The sequence below is a fragment of the Pongo pygmaeus genome, chromosome 10 (genome assembly GCF_028885625.2).
Source record: "Pongo pygmaeus isolate AG05252 chromosome 10, NHGRI_mPonPyg2-v2.0_pri, whole genome shotgun sequence".
Lineage (NCBI taxonomy): Eukaryota > Metazoa > Chordata > Mammalia > Primates > Hominidae > Pongo > Pongo pygmaeus.
In genome coordinates, this window is record NC_072383.2 from 127,101,292 (window position 1) to 127,117,304 (window position 16,013).

General features: G+C 44.1%; 1 protein-coding gene across 2 annotated transcripts in view; it reads left to right on the top strand.

Annotated features, from left to right (window-relative positions):
• The first annotated feature begins 279 nt into the window (after positions 1-279).
• TMEM132C (transmembrane protein 132C) overlaps positions 280-16,013 on the top strand; it is a 467,769-nt gene continuing 452,035 nt past the window's right edge. Inside the window, exon 1 of one of the 2 annotated variants that reach the window (XM_054444365.1) lies at positions 280-597. In XM_054444365.1, the coding sequence (XP_054300340.1) occupies positions 513-597 (85 nt within the window). In that variant the 5' untranslated portion in view covers positions 280-512. Of the gene's footprint in view, positions 598-1,101; positions 1,405-16,013 lie in introns of those variants that run through there. The other variant, XM_054444366.1, reaches the window with a different exon arrangement.

Here is a 16,013-nt window from a genome sequence, read left to right on the forward strand (position 1 = left end):
TCTGGGAAGGCGCGGACCCCCGGAGGAGCCTTCCCAGCCGCCTGGGGAGAAGCCCCCTCCCCTCCCCGTCTTCTTTCCCGGGCACACCCCCCCTAGCCCGGGCGGGGTGGGGTTCTCCATCTGCCGCCCCTCCCAGCGGGCAGGCGCACTCTCTCCTCCGGCACCCTCAATCTGTCCGCGGTCCCGGGGCACGGCGGGGGCGGGGCCCGGCCGGGGGCGGGGGCGGGGCCGGGGGCGGGCCGGGGGCGGGGCGGGACGGCGGCTGAGGCGGCTGCTGGAGAAAAGTTGTCCCGGCCGGAGCGCGAGCAGCGGCGGAGCCGGAGCCGCCAGAGCCAGAGCCCGAGCTGCGTCGGCGTGGACCCGGCAGGGGCGGGCCTCGGACAGCGGAGACGCAGCGGGCCCGGCCGACCGGGCTGCGGGAGTGGCCCCGGGCATGGGGCGGCCGGCGGGAGCTGCGGGCGGGCGCTGCGCTCCGGGCTGGCGGCGGGCTGCGTGAGCGGCCGGGACGCAGGATGCGCTCCGAGGGTGCGGCCCCCGGGCCGGCGGCGCCGCTGTGCGGGGCGCTGAGCCTGCTGCTGGGCGCGCTGCTGGGCAAAGGTAAGGCCGGAGCGGGTGCCTGGCGCGCCGACGCATGCGAACTTCCCGATTCCGGGGGAGCTCGAGGTGAGGGCAGCCGAAGCGAGGGGTGCGGCGGGGGCCTCGGTGGTGGCGCGGATCCCATCAAGAGCGCCTCTGCGGGTGCGGAGCCGCCCCTAATCCAGAAGGGTGCTCCCAGCTGGGCGCCGGGATCCGGGCAAGTTAGGCTGGTCCCGAGTCCCGAATCTCCCACCCCGGACCCCCCAGACCCAGAGCTGCCCCGCGGATGAGGAGGGGGCGTGGCTGAGGGACACGGTGTTTGTTCCCCATCCCTGAGTTCCTTGGGGACCTGCCCCAGCCCCAGCACAGTCACCCTGTGGAACTGGCATCCAGAAGAGGTGCTCCGCTCTGTGCGCCCCTTCCTCCCGGCTGTGTGCTCCCTATCCACAGCTCCCCATCCACAGCTTCCGCACTGTGGGGCTGGTGCTCCAGAAGGGAAGGCCCGGTTCTTTGCATCCCCTTTCCGCAACCGCTAGGGTCTCTCTGCTGGCCTTAGAGGAACGCTCACCCATCGCGCAGCTCACCAGGGACCCCAGCTTGACAGAAACCAGGGGCTCTCTGCGGGTTCTCTCACATAAGTCCTTTGTGGTTTGGGAGCGCGGATGGGGAGGTGGGTGCGCCCCTCGCGATGGGAACTACCTCACCAGCGGTCCTGTCCGGAGCTCCTTCACCTCAGTGTCCTCTTCTCTACAATGGGAGTGACGGCCCTGCTTTGGGTTGGAGGAATTCAAAGGAGCTAACGTATGGCGCCCGCAGGGCTCACAAAAGGTAGCCTTGTGGTTTTTCCGACCTTTATTATTATGTGCGTGTGCGGCCGAGTGGCCGCGCGGATGCGGCGGCGGGAAGGGCGGGGAGAGGCGGTCTCCAGCCGCAGGAGCCGCGGGGCAGGCGGGGAGCAAGGCCTAGGCTCTGCCAGGGACAACAGCTGCCCGAGTCCCGGGGCGCGTCCAGGGCGTAGAAAAAGGAGAGCGTCGCTTTCCTGCTGCTCGCGCCCTGACGAAGGTCTCGGGTTCATTTGGTTAAACGGAGGTGCGCACATGGGTGCCCTGAGCCTTCGCGCGGCGCCGCGGGTCCGGTATTGGCCCCAGGCTCTGAGCAGAGAACCCTCAAAGCCACCCCTCTCCCGCCTAATGCTCTGAGGCTGAGCTAGAAATGCATTGAGAGAGACAAGTTGTCAATGGATGTTTAAAAGTAGCGTTTGCTTTTCAAAAGTCATTCTGCACCGCCTGAAAATCCAGAAAAATCTACTTTCCTTGAGGCTGAGCTTTCCCCGATACACCAACCAGACAAGTTTGCTATGTTTTATATAAGTGTTCCTTTCTTCTAAGAGCTCCAGGTAGAGAGGAGGGTGGGGTGAGAGAGGGGAGAAGAAGGAGTGAGAGAAGAGGGAAAGAGAGGGTGGGGCGAGAGGGGGGGGGAAAGAGGGGGTGAGAGACGAGGGAAGGGGGTAGTGGGGGAGTAGGAGAGGGGGGCACTTTTCTATTTTATTTGAAAGAGTCAACAGTCACAATCTGGTGCCTGAATTCTGCTGTTAATTAGCTCTAGGTTCCAGCGTTTCTAGGATTCAGTTTTCCTAGATGCAAAGTGGCCATTGAAGAATTTCCTTCCCAACCTACCTCCCAGCAGTTTTTTGTTGATAAGATGACTGAATGGGTAGAAAGCACTTTGCAGAGGAAGGCGGTGCCAATTGAGCAGGGCGTGACCGACCTCCTCCGGGTTTTCGCCCCTTGCTCTTGAGAGAATTTAACCAGGCAAACTGGATGTTCCCTTTAAAGCAAGTGTGGACTGTTCTTCATTAAGGCTCACATTCCGTGTGTGTGTGTGTGTGTGTGTGTGTATCCAGAGGATTTTACTTTTGATTAAGAGAGTGGCTGTTACAGATGTCCATGTGTTCAGTGCTGGAGGCAGTGATTTGGCTGGAAAGGCAACTGGGACTGGATTTGAAGCTGATATTTGCACAGCAAGGTAAAGTGCTGAAAACTAGGGACGTAGCGAAGCCCCACCCCTGTCCCAAACCGCCCCTGCCCTCTAGCTAAGTGCAACCTTGATTTGATGTGGATTTCTTTCCCTGCTTTTTGCTTTACAAAGTTCACCATGTGATTTGGGGGTGCATAAGGGCCTGCAACTTATCATCTGCAAAATACATTTTCCGTTTGTTTCTCATCATCAAAAGCAGCAATTCATTCCCCCCTCGGATTCCTCCACACGTAAAGCGTTTGCACCATAAGATATCTTCTAGAGAGGAAAGTTTGCTGACCTTGTTTACATTTCTGCTGTCTTAAAAAAAAAAAAAAAAGCCATCTCTGTCTCTTCCTGCACACGGATTTAAGTGCTGATTTCTGGAATCCTTGAAACCACTGATTAATTTTTAATACCAATTGTCTGTTTATTTTTGACTGTGGATTTAGAGGCTTTGCAATTTGTCAGGGTTCGGAAAAGGCAGAATTGTTCTTGGGAGGTTCCATAAATAGGACAGGGCATTGAAAGAAAGAAATCTTTTCCTAAGATTTAAGACTTGGGCTGAGGCAGGAGAGGCAAAACATCCTTGAATTAGAGGTTGATGTATTGCGCCTGTATAAAGCAAGTGGAAGGGCGGCGCCAGGCTGAGATGCCCTCAGAAGTTTAGTGATGGTTGTTAGTCATATATGAGACCTTGTGGGAAGGTTATGTGGGACCACAATCTCTTTTCTAAAATCTGTGGGGGCAAATGTATTTCAAGATTCAGAATTATTGAGATCTTTGAATGACAAGATAGAAGGAAAGATAGAAAAATAGAGGCATAAAGTCATATGCATGTGTGGTATGGCACCCTTAGTCTTCGTCTGGAGTTGCAGCCTGTAATTGCACATCGTGCTGACTTTGTGTGCAATGTATGAGTCTTTACCTAAAGAAAGATAATAAGACCCCAAATAGCTTGACTTCAGATCAGTGTTGGCCACTGAATGAATTAAATACAACCAACCAGCCAAACCTTGGGATTGTCAGTGCTTTAGGGGTTTTGGGTTTCTGGTAAGGGATTTAGAGTCTATGGCAGGGATGAGAAATAGGATCCTCCTAGGATGTCATCAGGGTGGAGAAGCCCCTCTCAACTCACATTCGTGCTGCCACCAAAGAATGATGCTCATGTCTTGTCCTGCATACACTTACATGTGTACACTTAGCACAGACACATAGATTTTCTTTTCATCCTTGTCTCTTCTTATCCTTCAAGTCGAAATTCCTTACCGTGTTTTAGCCTCTTAGTAGTTATTGCAACTTCTTGGAAATCATTCTATTAAACCATCAGATCTGAATGTGTACTATTATAGTTCTTCTTCTATACCCACATTTCTTGACTAGTGCTTGCAAACTTCAGGACCCCCAGGCAAGTACTGTTTTATCCATACAATTTTTTTCAAAGGCTCCCAACATTTAAAAATTGTGAGAGTTGGTCAGGCACGGTGGCTCACACCTGTAATTCCAGCACTTTGGGAGGCAAAGATGGGTGGATCACTTGAGGTCAGAAGTTCAAGACCATCCTGGCCAACATGGTGAAACCCCATCTCTACTAAAAATACAAAAATTAGCTGGGTGTGGTGGCAGGGGCCTCTAATCCCAGCTACTCGGGAGACTGAGGCATGAGAATTGCTTGAATCTGGGAGTTGGAGGTTGCAGTGAGCCAAGATCATGCCACTGCACTCCAGCCTGGGTGACAGAGTAAGACTTAGTCTCAAAATAATAATAATAATAATAATAATAATAATAATAATAAAATGAAATGAAAGAAATGGGAACATTCACATAAAAAAATTAGGATTTCCACAGTGTGTACATATATCAAGTCATGTTGTACTCTGTAACTGTATATACATTTTATCTGTCAATTATGAAAAAGATTTTATTTCTAGTTTACTGGAAGTTGCATATAGAATTTTATGAAATGCTCTTTTGCATCTACTGAGATGATCAAATAAGTTTTCTCCTTCATTATGAAAAACAAATTAGGATTTCCAACTTCTTTCAAAAGTGTCGAGAGTCTGCCAATCTTGGGTGTAATTTCTTTTATGTCTACCTTGTGCCAAAGCTGAGCAGGGGTGTCCTCCTCTGGAGAGTGTGTTTGTTCAGGTCCTCTCTTCCTCTGCTCACTCGCCTGGCCCTTCCCTTAAGCAGTTGAGTTTTGCTTCAACCTCTTCTTCGTTCATCTCACTGTTCACTGTTAGCTTAATCACAAGGGTGGCTACAGTCACGCAGACAAGAGCTCAACACTCTCAATTATATTAGTAGTTAACACCTCCATGAGCAGAGGTTAAAACAAAGCCTTTGGATGTATTAGATATTTCATACGTCCATAGTCATAAAAAGCAAGGTTAATAAAAATGTGTCTTTGGTATATTAATTGAAGTGAAGGAGAGTATTACTGAATTAATGGAATAAATGGAACATCTGATTGATAGAACACTTTTACAGCCATCTACTTTGTTTAAAAGCCAGGCTTATTAAAGTATAATTTGCACACAATAAAATTCACCTCTTTGAGTCTATAGTTCTAAGTTTTGACAAATGCACACAGTCACGTAAACATCACTAGGATTGCAGTATAGAACATGCCCATTACTCTCCAAAATTTCTATTTGCCTTTGTAGCCCCCTCCTTCCTCTACCTCCAGTCCTGGCAACCACTGATTTGTTATTTGTCTCTAGAGTTTTACCTTTTTCAAAATGTCATAAAAACAGGATCATGCAGTATGCAGCTTTTGGATCTGCTTTCTTCTACTTAGCAGGATGCATTTGATAGTCACCTATGTATCAATAGTTTGTTCCTTTTCAATGCTGAATGGCATTCCATTGAATGAATGCACCACAGTTTATTTCATACTGAAAAAACATTAAAATTATGCAAGTTTTGGGTAATGATGAAAAATGTTGCTATAAATATTCACCAACAATCTTCATGCAAACATATATTTTCATTTCTCCTGAGGAACTAGCTAGGATTGGGATTGCTAGGTTGTATGTGGACTGTATATATAACTTTATAAGATACTGCAAACTCTTTTTAAACATAGTTTTAGCAGTTTGCATCCCCATCAGCCATATATAATAGTTGGTTTTTATCTTCAGCAGCATTTGATATTATCCATTTTGTTTTGATTTTGTTTAGTCATTCTAATAGGTGTATAATAGGCATTTCTTTGAGGTTTTAATTTTTGCCCTCATGACTAATAATGTTGAACAATATTTCTTGTGCTTAATTGCTGTCCTTATATTGTCTTTGGTGAAATATCTTTTTCAAATATTGTACCCACTTTTTATTGATTATTTTCCTGTTATGATTTTTGAGAGTGCTTTATATATTCTGAATTCAAGTCCTTTGTCAGATAAGTGTTTTACTGATAGTTTCTCCGAGTATGTGTCTTTGGAAGAGCAGAGGTTTTACATTTTAATGATGTTTAGTTTATTAATATTTTCTTGTAGTTATTGGGTTTTTGGTGTCACATCTAAGAAAGCTTTGCCTAACCCAAGGCCACAATGATTCCCTAAATGTGAATAGTGTTATTCAGGTCTTCTATATTCCTACTGATCTGTTTGTTCTGTCACTTATTGAGAGAAGAGTATTGAGGTCTCCAACTATGTTATGGTTTTGTCTATTTTTCATTTTAGCTCTGACAGCTTTCGTTTCATGTATTTTGAACACTGTCTTAGGTACATACTTACTTAGGATTTTTTTGTTGTTGTTCAATCAATCCACTTTTATGTAATGCCTTTCTTTATTCTTAGAAATATTTCTTGTTCTATAATCTATTTTATCTGATATTAATATAGCCACCTCAGCTTTCTTTTGATTGGTATTTTTATGGTAATGTCTTTTTCATCTTTTTACTTTTAACTTGTGTCTTTATATGTAATGTTGGTTGTTTATAGGCAGCATATAGTTGGGTTTCACTTGTTTATCCAGTCTGATAATCCCTGTCTTTTAAGTGTAATGTTTAGACCACTTATATTTAATGTAATTATTCATCTATTTGTATTAAGATCTACTATTTTGCTCATTGTTTTATTTATGTTCCATCTGCTCTTTACTCTTCTTTTCCTCTTTCCCTACCAGCTTTTATATTGAGTATTTTTTATGGTTCCATTTTATCTCCACTATTGGCTTATTATTTATACTTCTTTTTAAATAGTCATTGCTCTATGGCTTACAAAATACAATTTTAATTAATCATTACTTGCATTCAAATTATGTTATGGTGCTTTGTATGCTATATAAGAAATTTACAACAGTATATTCCTTACACTGTTTTCCTCTACTGTATTTTCAAGTACATGCACTCACATACCCTAGGTGTGACTAAGAGAATTATCATTTAAAAATTTCTTTATGTCTATTAAAGAAGAATAAAAATTGTATTCATGGTGTTGCTTTTGTTTCTAAGTAGGTGCTTCTGATGTTCTTAAAACCAGTTTCTCTTCAAGATGTTATTCTCCTACCTGTGCACTGAGCTCCCTTGTTTTATATGCCTTTAGGAACTTAGAAGTTGCTGCATTCAAGGAGAAAGCAAATGCGAAATACAACCCATCTGGAGTCTAAATCAGCAAAATTTCCAAGACAATGGATTCTAGTTACTCTCCCAGAGAGACTGATTTCTTGTCTTCTACAATGTGTACACATTTTTTTTTTCCCTGATTAAGGATGTTCTTAATAATGTGTTAGGAATGTTGAGTTTACACTTGCAGATGACTGGGATCCTAAAGCAACCCAAAGACTTAATATAGAAGACCATGTCTTTTCTATGTATAACATTTTTTTCTTTCTTCTCTCAATACCCTTCATCTTGCCAGCAACATGGTGAGTTATCACTTATGGTCTAACTAGGAAGGCTGAGTGTCACAGAAACAAAAGCTTAAGTTTGAGCTTCTGTTCCACCAGTTCCTGGATGAACTGGTCAGAAGTCTTTGGTTGTTAGCAACAGAAACATCTTAATACCTTAATTACTTATTAACTAAGTTATAAGAGATTGGAAGCTCTTGACTCCAGAGAAAGCTGAAGGATGAGGTTTCCTATGAGCAGGAAGCTGCCAGGTGCTGGGTTCCTGTAGCTATAATTGTCTGGCTTCTTTAGGGTACCATGGTTGGAAAACAGGAACCATTTTACTTATTTTTGTCTCAGTGCTCATGTTTTAGATTCCAGGATGAAAGAAGCCTATACCTTGGCTAAACTTTTCACCTGGGGAATTTAAAAAATACCAATCTCCAGGCCTTATCCCAAACCAATGGAATCAGGCTCTTTGGTAGGGATGGAGTAGGGGTGGGTGTAGAGGCAGGTCTGATCAGTTTTACTGTTTAAAAGCTCTTCAGGTGATTCTAACTGTCAGGGATGCACACAGATTGTGTAGGCCCATCTCTATCTAGAAAGGTGGAAGACAGCCTCATTAATAGTTCCATCATTTTGTATCCAAGGGGAAAGGATTTTCCACCCAGAGAAAAACTGAAGAGCTGTTACTAAAAGAAGATGTGATGGATGCTGGATGAAAAATCAACCGATGTTCATTCCACTGGCCCTAAGACCTAGTGTATGTAGTGAAAAAATAACTTGACAGCTTTTCTGAGCCTCAGTTTTGTTTTATAAGTCAGGGTTCCCCAACCCTCTGGTCATGGTTTGGTACTGGTCCGTGGCCTATTAGGAACCAGGCTGCAGAGCAGGAGGTGAGTGATGGATAAGCGAGCAACACTTCCTCTGAATTTACAGCTGCTCCCCATCACTCACATTACTGCCTGAGCCCTGCCTCCTGTAAGATCAGTGGCAGCATTAGATTCTCATAGAAGCGTGACTCCTATCATGAACTGTGCATGCAAGGGGCCTAGGTTGCGTGCTCCTTATGAGAATCTAATGCCTGATGATCTGTCACTGTCCACCACTAGCCCCCAAGATGGGATGGTCTAGTTGCAGGAAAACAAGCTTAGGGCTCCCACTGAATCTATATTATGGTGAGTTATATAATATTTTATTATATATTACAATGTAATAATAATAGAGATAAAAGGCACAATAAATGTAATGTGCTTGAATGATGCTGAAACAGTCCCCCCACCCCCTGGTCTGATGTGAAATTGTCTTCCACAAAACTGGTCCTTTTTGCCAAAAAGATTGGGGACCACTGTGCTAAGAAGGGATAATATCTATTTTATAGGATGGTTGACAATATTTAATGCAAAAGTGGACTAGAGATACTTAGCATGCTTTATGAGTTTCCAAGGGCTGTTGTAACAAACAGGGAAGCTTAATGTAACAAAAATTGATCCTCTCACAATTCTGGGGCCAAAAGTCCAAAATCATATGTTGTCAGGGCCATGCATTGTGCTGAGCCGCAGGGGAGGATCCTTCCTTGCCTTTTCCAGCTTTTCTTGGCTCCTGGTGCTCTTGGCTTGTGGCAGCATCACAGCAATCTTTGCCTCCGTCTTCACATGGCCTTCCATTCTAAATGATCCTTACCTGTCTGTCTTATAAGGATACCGGTCATTGGATTTATAACCCACTGTAATCCAGGATGATCTCATTTCAAGATCCTTAACCTAATGACGTCTGAAAAGAGATTTTTTTCTTAAGCAAGGACATATTCAGAGGTTCTAAGTGGACATTCTCTTTTGGGGCCATGCAAACTATTGCATGCAGTAAGACTTGGTGTACAGTAAAGTTCAATAAATCAGGGCCATCATTATTTGTATTATTAAAGCCATGGAAAAGAAGAATCCACAGTCCAATACAATGGAAACCTTACATAGATCTTTTTTTAAAATAACTGAGAATAATTTAAAACACAAAGCAAAGAAAACAGAACTGTGCATTCAACAATATTGGGGAATAGGAAAACTGGTCAAGTGTGAGGTGTTTGCTTATTATAGACCTAAACAGAGAGCCAAAGGTTTATATTCTGAGACATCCCTTGACCACTTCATGCTTAACTACAGCTTAGGCATAATTCCATATGGCTTAGTGTTAGGATATTCTTGACACGATCTTAAGCTCCCCTTCTCCCTCTGAGTTCTCAGAGTCATGAAAACCATCCCAAGCAGGCCCCATTTCTCTCTTAGGTTAATTTTTTCTCCCAACTCTGCAGTTGACTTTTTTCATCCTTCTTGCTCAATTGGTCTCTCTGGCCCCATAATTATGTCTGCTTTTGCTGTGTTTCCTCACTGTCTCTGCGGACCCAGATGCTGTAGAAATGTGGATCGAATGCTGGCCACTTTGGCAGACACTATTCTACTAGCAAGTCTATGAGGCAACAAGGGATTCTCATATTCTCAAAATAAAGGAACTTGAAGAAAACTGCCTCCTGCCTCAACACACGCGTGTGTGCACGCATGCGCGTGCACGCGCACACACACACACAATTCTAGGCTAGTTTCTGGTCTTATCATTGAGTTACAGCTTAGTGATGATTTTAAGACAAAACAAACAAAGAAAAAACTCTTATGCCGTAAACAAGGTATTCCTGAAAATGTGATTTTTGTCTCCACTGGAAACAATTGAGGTTGGGTTTGACACACTGAAGCAGTTTTCCCTGTTTGATGGAAATGTTTTTTGAATATGCACCAAATTATTCAGTTTCTTATTCATGATTCCTCTAGTTACAAATGCCAAAACCCCCAGCTTAACCAAACCATACCAAAGTCAAAAGAAGAAAAAAAATAATTAGTTCAGGTAACTGCAAAGTCCAGATAGACTTCAGGCACAGCTGGATCCAGGGGTCAAGTGATGTCATTGGACAGTTTCTGTTTCTCCCAATCTCTTGGCTCCTCTGTCCTCTTTGCTGTCTTCATTTTGGAGAGGGCATCATTGTCAACAGTAGCTCCAGGCTTATATTCTGTCCACACAGCATACTCAACTAAAAGAAAGTGACTTCTCACATGGTTGTAGAAAAAGTTGCAGGGGTAGATTTTTGGCACTCACGACAGTCTTCGGCCCACTCACTGCTGACTTAAGGGAATGGGGTTTTCTGATTATGCAGATCTCAGGCACAGGAATTCTGGGAGCCTGGGGGTGAGGTCACTTCCACCCGCACCACTAAGACAGAAGGTGTGATGATGCCCAAACACAGGTGGAGCTGTATCAGAAGATGGGGAATGAATGCCCAGCAGGCAAAACCCTATTCACCAACCAAATGAGCAAAACAAAGGGAATCAAAAGCCACTGGATGGCTGCTTCTCACGGGTGTGCTCCACATTGTGGGGGCAACCCACATGGGAGGTCAGCTCGTTTCTCCTGCCTATGCACAAACAACAAAATCCAGGACATCTCAAGTTAGGAGAGTGACCTTCTTTATCTCTCACCACGTCTCTACTTCTGGGTGGCTTTTCCTCTTTTCTGCTTGTCTCGACCTTTATTCATTCTTCTTTCATTGATATCCAGCCATCCAACATCCCTCCAATAAGAGATGGGCACTGCAATAGTAGCATCTTCTATCACTGACCTCCTCTTGCAGACAAGGAGACCTTACTTTCAACCTCAGGTGCTCACCCCCAGGACTGTGGGATCTCTGGGCTGAGTTGCTAAAGCCTGCCAGTTTCTCATGCCGCAGCTGTATACAGTGACCCTAAAAGGCTTTCCCCTCTGGCATCCTAATTTATGAGAACAAAATCTCAGGGGAAGTCTATGTTTCAGGGCATTTGTTATGTTCCGGCTTTGTTCCATCTTTCCTGCTTCCTAAGTGGCAATAGGTTCTTATCTTCAATTTATGTAAATCTTTTGGGTCACTACACAGCCCCAGGTTACCATTTTCTTTATTTTCCACTTTTTAATTGTAAACAATGAATTGACTGAGAGAGCAGACTTTTCTCATTTGCCTTCAAACTCAGTGTTTTCATCTGTCGTGTTCATATCCTATTAACTAAATGACAGTTTCCTAGCTGGGATCTCTCACTGCCTTCTCCTGGTCAGTTGTCTCCCTGGCCATGTCCTGGCCCTTGACCCCAGCCTGTCTCCCTGCGGCACCGATGCCATGGAGGTGACAGCTGGCAGTGGTTTGGCTGTGTGGTTGCCCGTTAGTTCTGGGTGGGAAGGGGTCCCCTCTACCATTCACAGAGGCAAGAAGCCTGCAAACATCAGCTTTTTACTAATCCCCAGTGGTCAGGGTGTCCATGATGACTAATTTTTTGTCTTAACTTGTGTGGGCCACAGTTCCCAGATATTTGTTCAGACTTGATTCTATATGTGTGTGTGTGTCTGTGTGTGTATGTGTGTTTGGGTGAGATTAACAAATTGGTAGATTTTGATAAAACAGGTTACTCTGCATAATGTGGGTAGCCTCATCCAATCAGTTGAAGGCCTGCAGAGATCAAAAGGCTGACCACCCCAGAAGACAAGAAGGAATTCTGCCAGTCAACAGCCCTTGGACGTGAACTGCAACATTAGATCTTCCTTGGGTCTCCAGCCTGCCAGCCTGCTCTACAGATTTTAGACTTGCCAGACTCCATAATCGCATGAGCCAATACCTTGAAATAAGTTTCTCTCGGTATATACTCACCCTATTAGTTCTATTTCCCAGGAGAACCCTGAGTAATGGAGGGTCCTGGAAGATCTGGTCCCAGGCAAAGGGAATTTTGTTTTCTCTCTCAAATATCTCACCTGTCTATTCTCCAGGCACACTCATTATCTTCATTCCTTGAAGATAATGGATTCCCAGAACTGGCCACATAAAAGGAATAAACTTCAGAGACAGAATTGGTGCTGTCATTTTTTTTATTATTATTAAATCACTGCTAATCCTCTAGAGACAGTGCTTCCTTACTTTGTTCATTAGCCCGACGGGAAGATCTAAATGTCCACCATCCTCAGCAAACACCAGCTGCATGTTAAGCCCTTCTTGACTAGTGGTCAGATCATGTCCTCTGCCCCAAATTCTCTAGTGTCTCCCATCACATTCAGAGGTAATGTCACAGTCTGTGCCGTGATCTACAAGGCGCTCTGTAATCTCTGACCCTGTAGCATCCTTCTGACCTCATTGTCAACCCCACACTCTGCTCCAGTCCCATGGGCCTGCTTGCTGGGCTCACCATCCCAGATAGGCTCCCACTGCAGGGCCTTTGCACATGCCTACTGTGGGGTAACTTCTAGATACCCTCATGATGCACTTTCAGCTTCTCAGATCTGTGTGCCAAGGGCACTTCCTCATGGAAGTCTCCCTATGCACATTGTCTGTTGTTCTCCATTCCTGCCCTTTCTGTGCCCTGTCCCTATTTTGTCCTTTCTCTTTGCACTTATCACCTCCTGATAAAGTATAACTTTGACTTATTTAACTGTCTTCCCATTCCCTAGAATTAAAGCTCCATGAGAACAGAAATTTTAGCCTGTTTTTCCATGGTTGTATTTATCTATTTTGCTGATGGCTCTAGTACCTCTGGTATTCTGGTGAGGCCCTGAATGCTTGATAAATGAATGAACGGACAAGTGAATAAATGACTTCAGTCTGTCTTTGGCTTCTCATACTATCTCCTTCATTCTGAGCCAGTCTCTTGAGTCTTGATAGCCCAAGATTCATGCTGCCTGCTACATACATGAAAATGGGGAGGTAAGTTTTATATGCCAGAAATCTCTGAAGGCCACTATTTTATTAAAGGTCTCTAGCTGAGAATGGAGCCTGTCTTCATCTCTTCTCTCCGTCAGTCACTCTAGGGAAGTGCCCCCATCAATTTGAGGTAAGAGTGCTCAGAAGAGGAGTGTGATACACAAATTCACATGCTGGCCAGAGGCAACATTTTCAAATCGCCGACTTTATTTCTGAGTTGTCCCACTCTCCCTTGTATCCATCTGCCTCTTACTTTCAGGTGAGATATAGGAGGGACTCCTTCCTTGTAGACAAGAGATTCTCAAAACTGACCACATTAAAGGAATAAACTTCAAACACAGACCAGAATTCTATCATAAATAGTGAAAAGCATCCTAATATCCTTATATAAGGAAAACATGCTTAAATTCAGTTAACTTAATAGCGTAATCACTAGAATAATGGGGACTGACTACTAATGAGTATAAGGTATCTTTTGAGTGGATGGAAAGATATTATAATGAGGCATCAGATGTGACTTGATCTGGGTGTTCAATTATAACATTAGAATTTGTTTAAAAAGTGATTTACTTGGCCTGTTACACTGTTGGCTTCCTTATTAGGTTCTAATTTGTGGCTCTTGGAAGTTCCAGGTTTACATGCTTGAGGGGTCAAATATCTCTCCCAATAATCCCAGCAAAAGTCATACCGTGTTTCATTGGCTCTGTTTGTTTCATGTGCCAGTTTCTGAACCATTCAACCCAGTCAGTAGAAAACAATGTGCTCTAATTATCCAGGCCAGGGAGCTGTGGGAGGAGTTCATATGGGCTAGAAGTGGGATGCAGAGAAAAATGTGGGTGTTGTTACCAGAAAAGGGATGAATTATTGAGACCAGAAAAAGAACGATATATATTCCTACATCTCCAGCTTTGAGATTGTGATCAACACAAGTCACAGGAACATAGAAGAGTCATGCAAGCAAGTTGTATTTCTTTCCTCCTCAGAAGTCTACTTGGGTTAGTATCTATGAACAGGAGGCAGCATGTAGATGTGTTTTCCTATTGAGTTTGTGTCATACTTGCCCGAAACCAAGGATAAGCAAACATCATTTATCACTCAGCTGTCAACCCAGGCTGCCTTCAGTATCAGAGGCAAAATGAGATAGATACAAGAGGTGGCCCAAGTGCCAGTTGGAAGAGAGAAAGATGAGATCTAAAACAGGTTTGTTTCAACAAGTTAGGACCCCTTCCTCTCCAGACAGGTCCTGTTTGGGAGGCAAGATCAAGACTTGGTGGTTATACTGGCCTGAATCAAATCCCTGCTCCACTGTGAAGACATGGGAAAGCCACTTGTAGCACCAAACCTCAGCTTCTGGGTCTGTCATTGGGGCTAGTAAAATGTGTCTCATGGAGTTATTTAAAAGGGTCAAATGACCTAATGTCTATTTGTCTTCATTTTTCATTTGTACATTTTGGATACAATCTCCATTGTTCTCTGTCCTGCTCTGAACCCTATGAGGCTGCCCTTGGAAATGGCAACTCCTGGTTCCTGTACCTGCTGGATTCCATGGGGGGCTGACCAGTGGGGACATGGCAAGAGATTGGAGGGCAAGAGAAAGGAGAAGCTGGAATATTTGTTCCCCACTCGCTCCTTGTTTGGGCCCATCTCTGGCTGTGCCTTTGTCTCCCCATAAATCTAACTCCTGTTGGGTGGCCTCTGTTCAAGATTCCAGCTCCCACTGACGTTCAGGAACACTCCCTTCTCCACTTCCCCCTTCAGGTGAAGATAATGTCTATTTCTTATCTCTAGGTACCCAGCCTCATTATTTCATTTCTTCCATAAGTAGTTCCTTCATAAAAGGGACTTTGAACATTGGAGTTGGATTCTCTTTCCTCCTGAGGCTGACACTTATACAAATAAAAACTACTCATACATAGTGGAAAATGGCTGGAGTTTTTTGTTGTTTTTATGTTTAAACAAGCTCAAACATTTAGAATATTTCAAAAATAGATGCCTAGAACTTTTGTCCCATGAACCATCTCAGAGTAACTGGCTGAGTTGATGCTTATCATCCCTGTATGTTTTGTTGTGTATTTCTTACAAACAAGACATTCTCTTATAAAAGCACAAGATAACATCAAAATCAGAGAATTACCACTGCTGCATTATTACCACACAATACTGTTGCATTATTCCGTTTTCACATTGCTGTAAAGAATTCTCCTGAGACTGGGTAATTTATAAAGGAAAGAGGTTTAATTGACTCACAGTTCTGCATGGCTGGGGAGGCCTCAGGAAACTTACAATCATGGCAGAAGGCAAAGGAGAAGCAACTACCTTTTTCACATGGTGGCAGGAAAGGGAGGAGGCAAAAGGAAAAGTGTCCCTTATAAAACCATCAGATCTTGTGAGAACTCACTCATTATGATGAGAAAAGCATGGGGAAAGCCACTGCCCCCCTCCTTATGATCCAGTCACCTCCCACTAGGTCCCTCCCTGGACATGTTGGGATTACAGTTCGAGATGAGATTTGGGTGGGGACACAGAGCCAAACCATATCAACTATTGTCCCAATAATTCACAGCAGAAGGATCTAGTTCAGGATTGCACATTGCAGTTAGTTGTCATGGCTTTTTACTTTTTTTCAGTCTTCCCTTGAATTTCATGACTTTGACACTGTGGAAGCTTACAGGCTAGTTATTTTGTGACACGTCTCTCCATTCAGATTTGTCTGATGTTTCTTCCTGATTAGTGATTCAGGTGCTACATTTTGGGCAGGAATGCTCCAGACAGGATGCTCTGCTGTTGTCTTTGTACTTTATCGGGTTGCACGGGATTTAAATGTGTCACAATATTA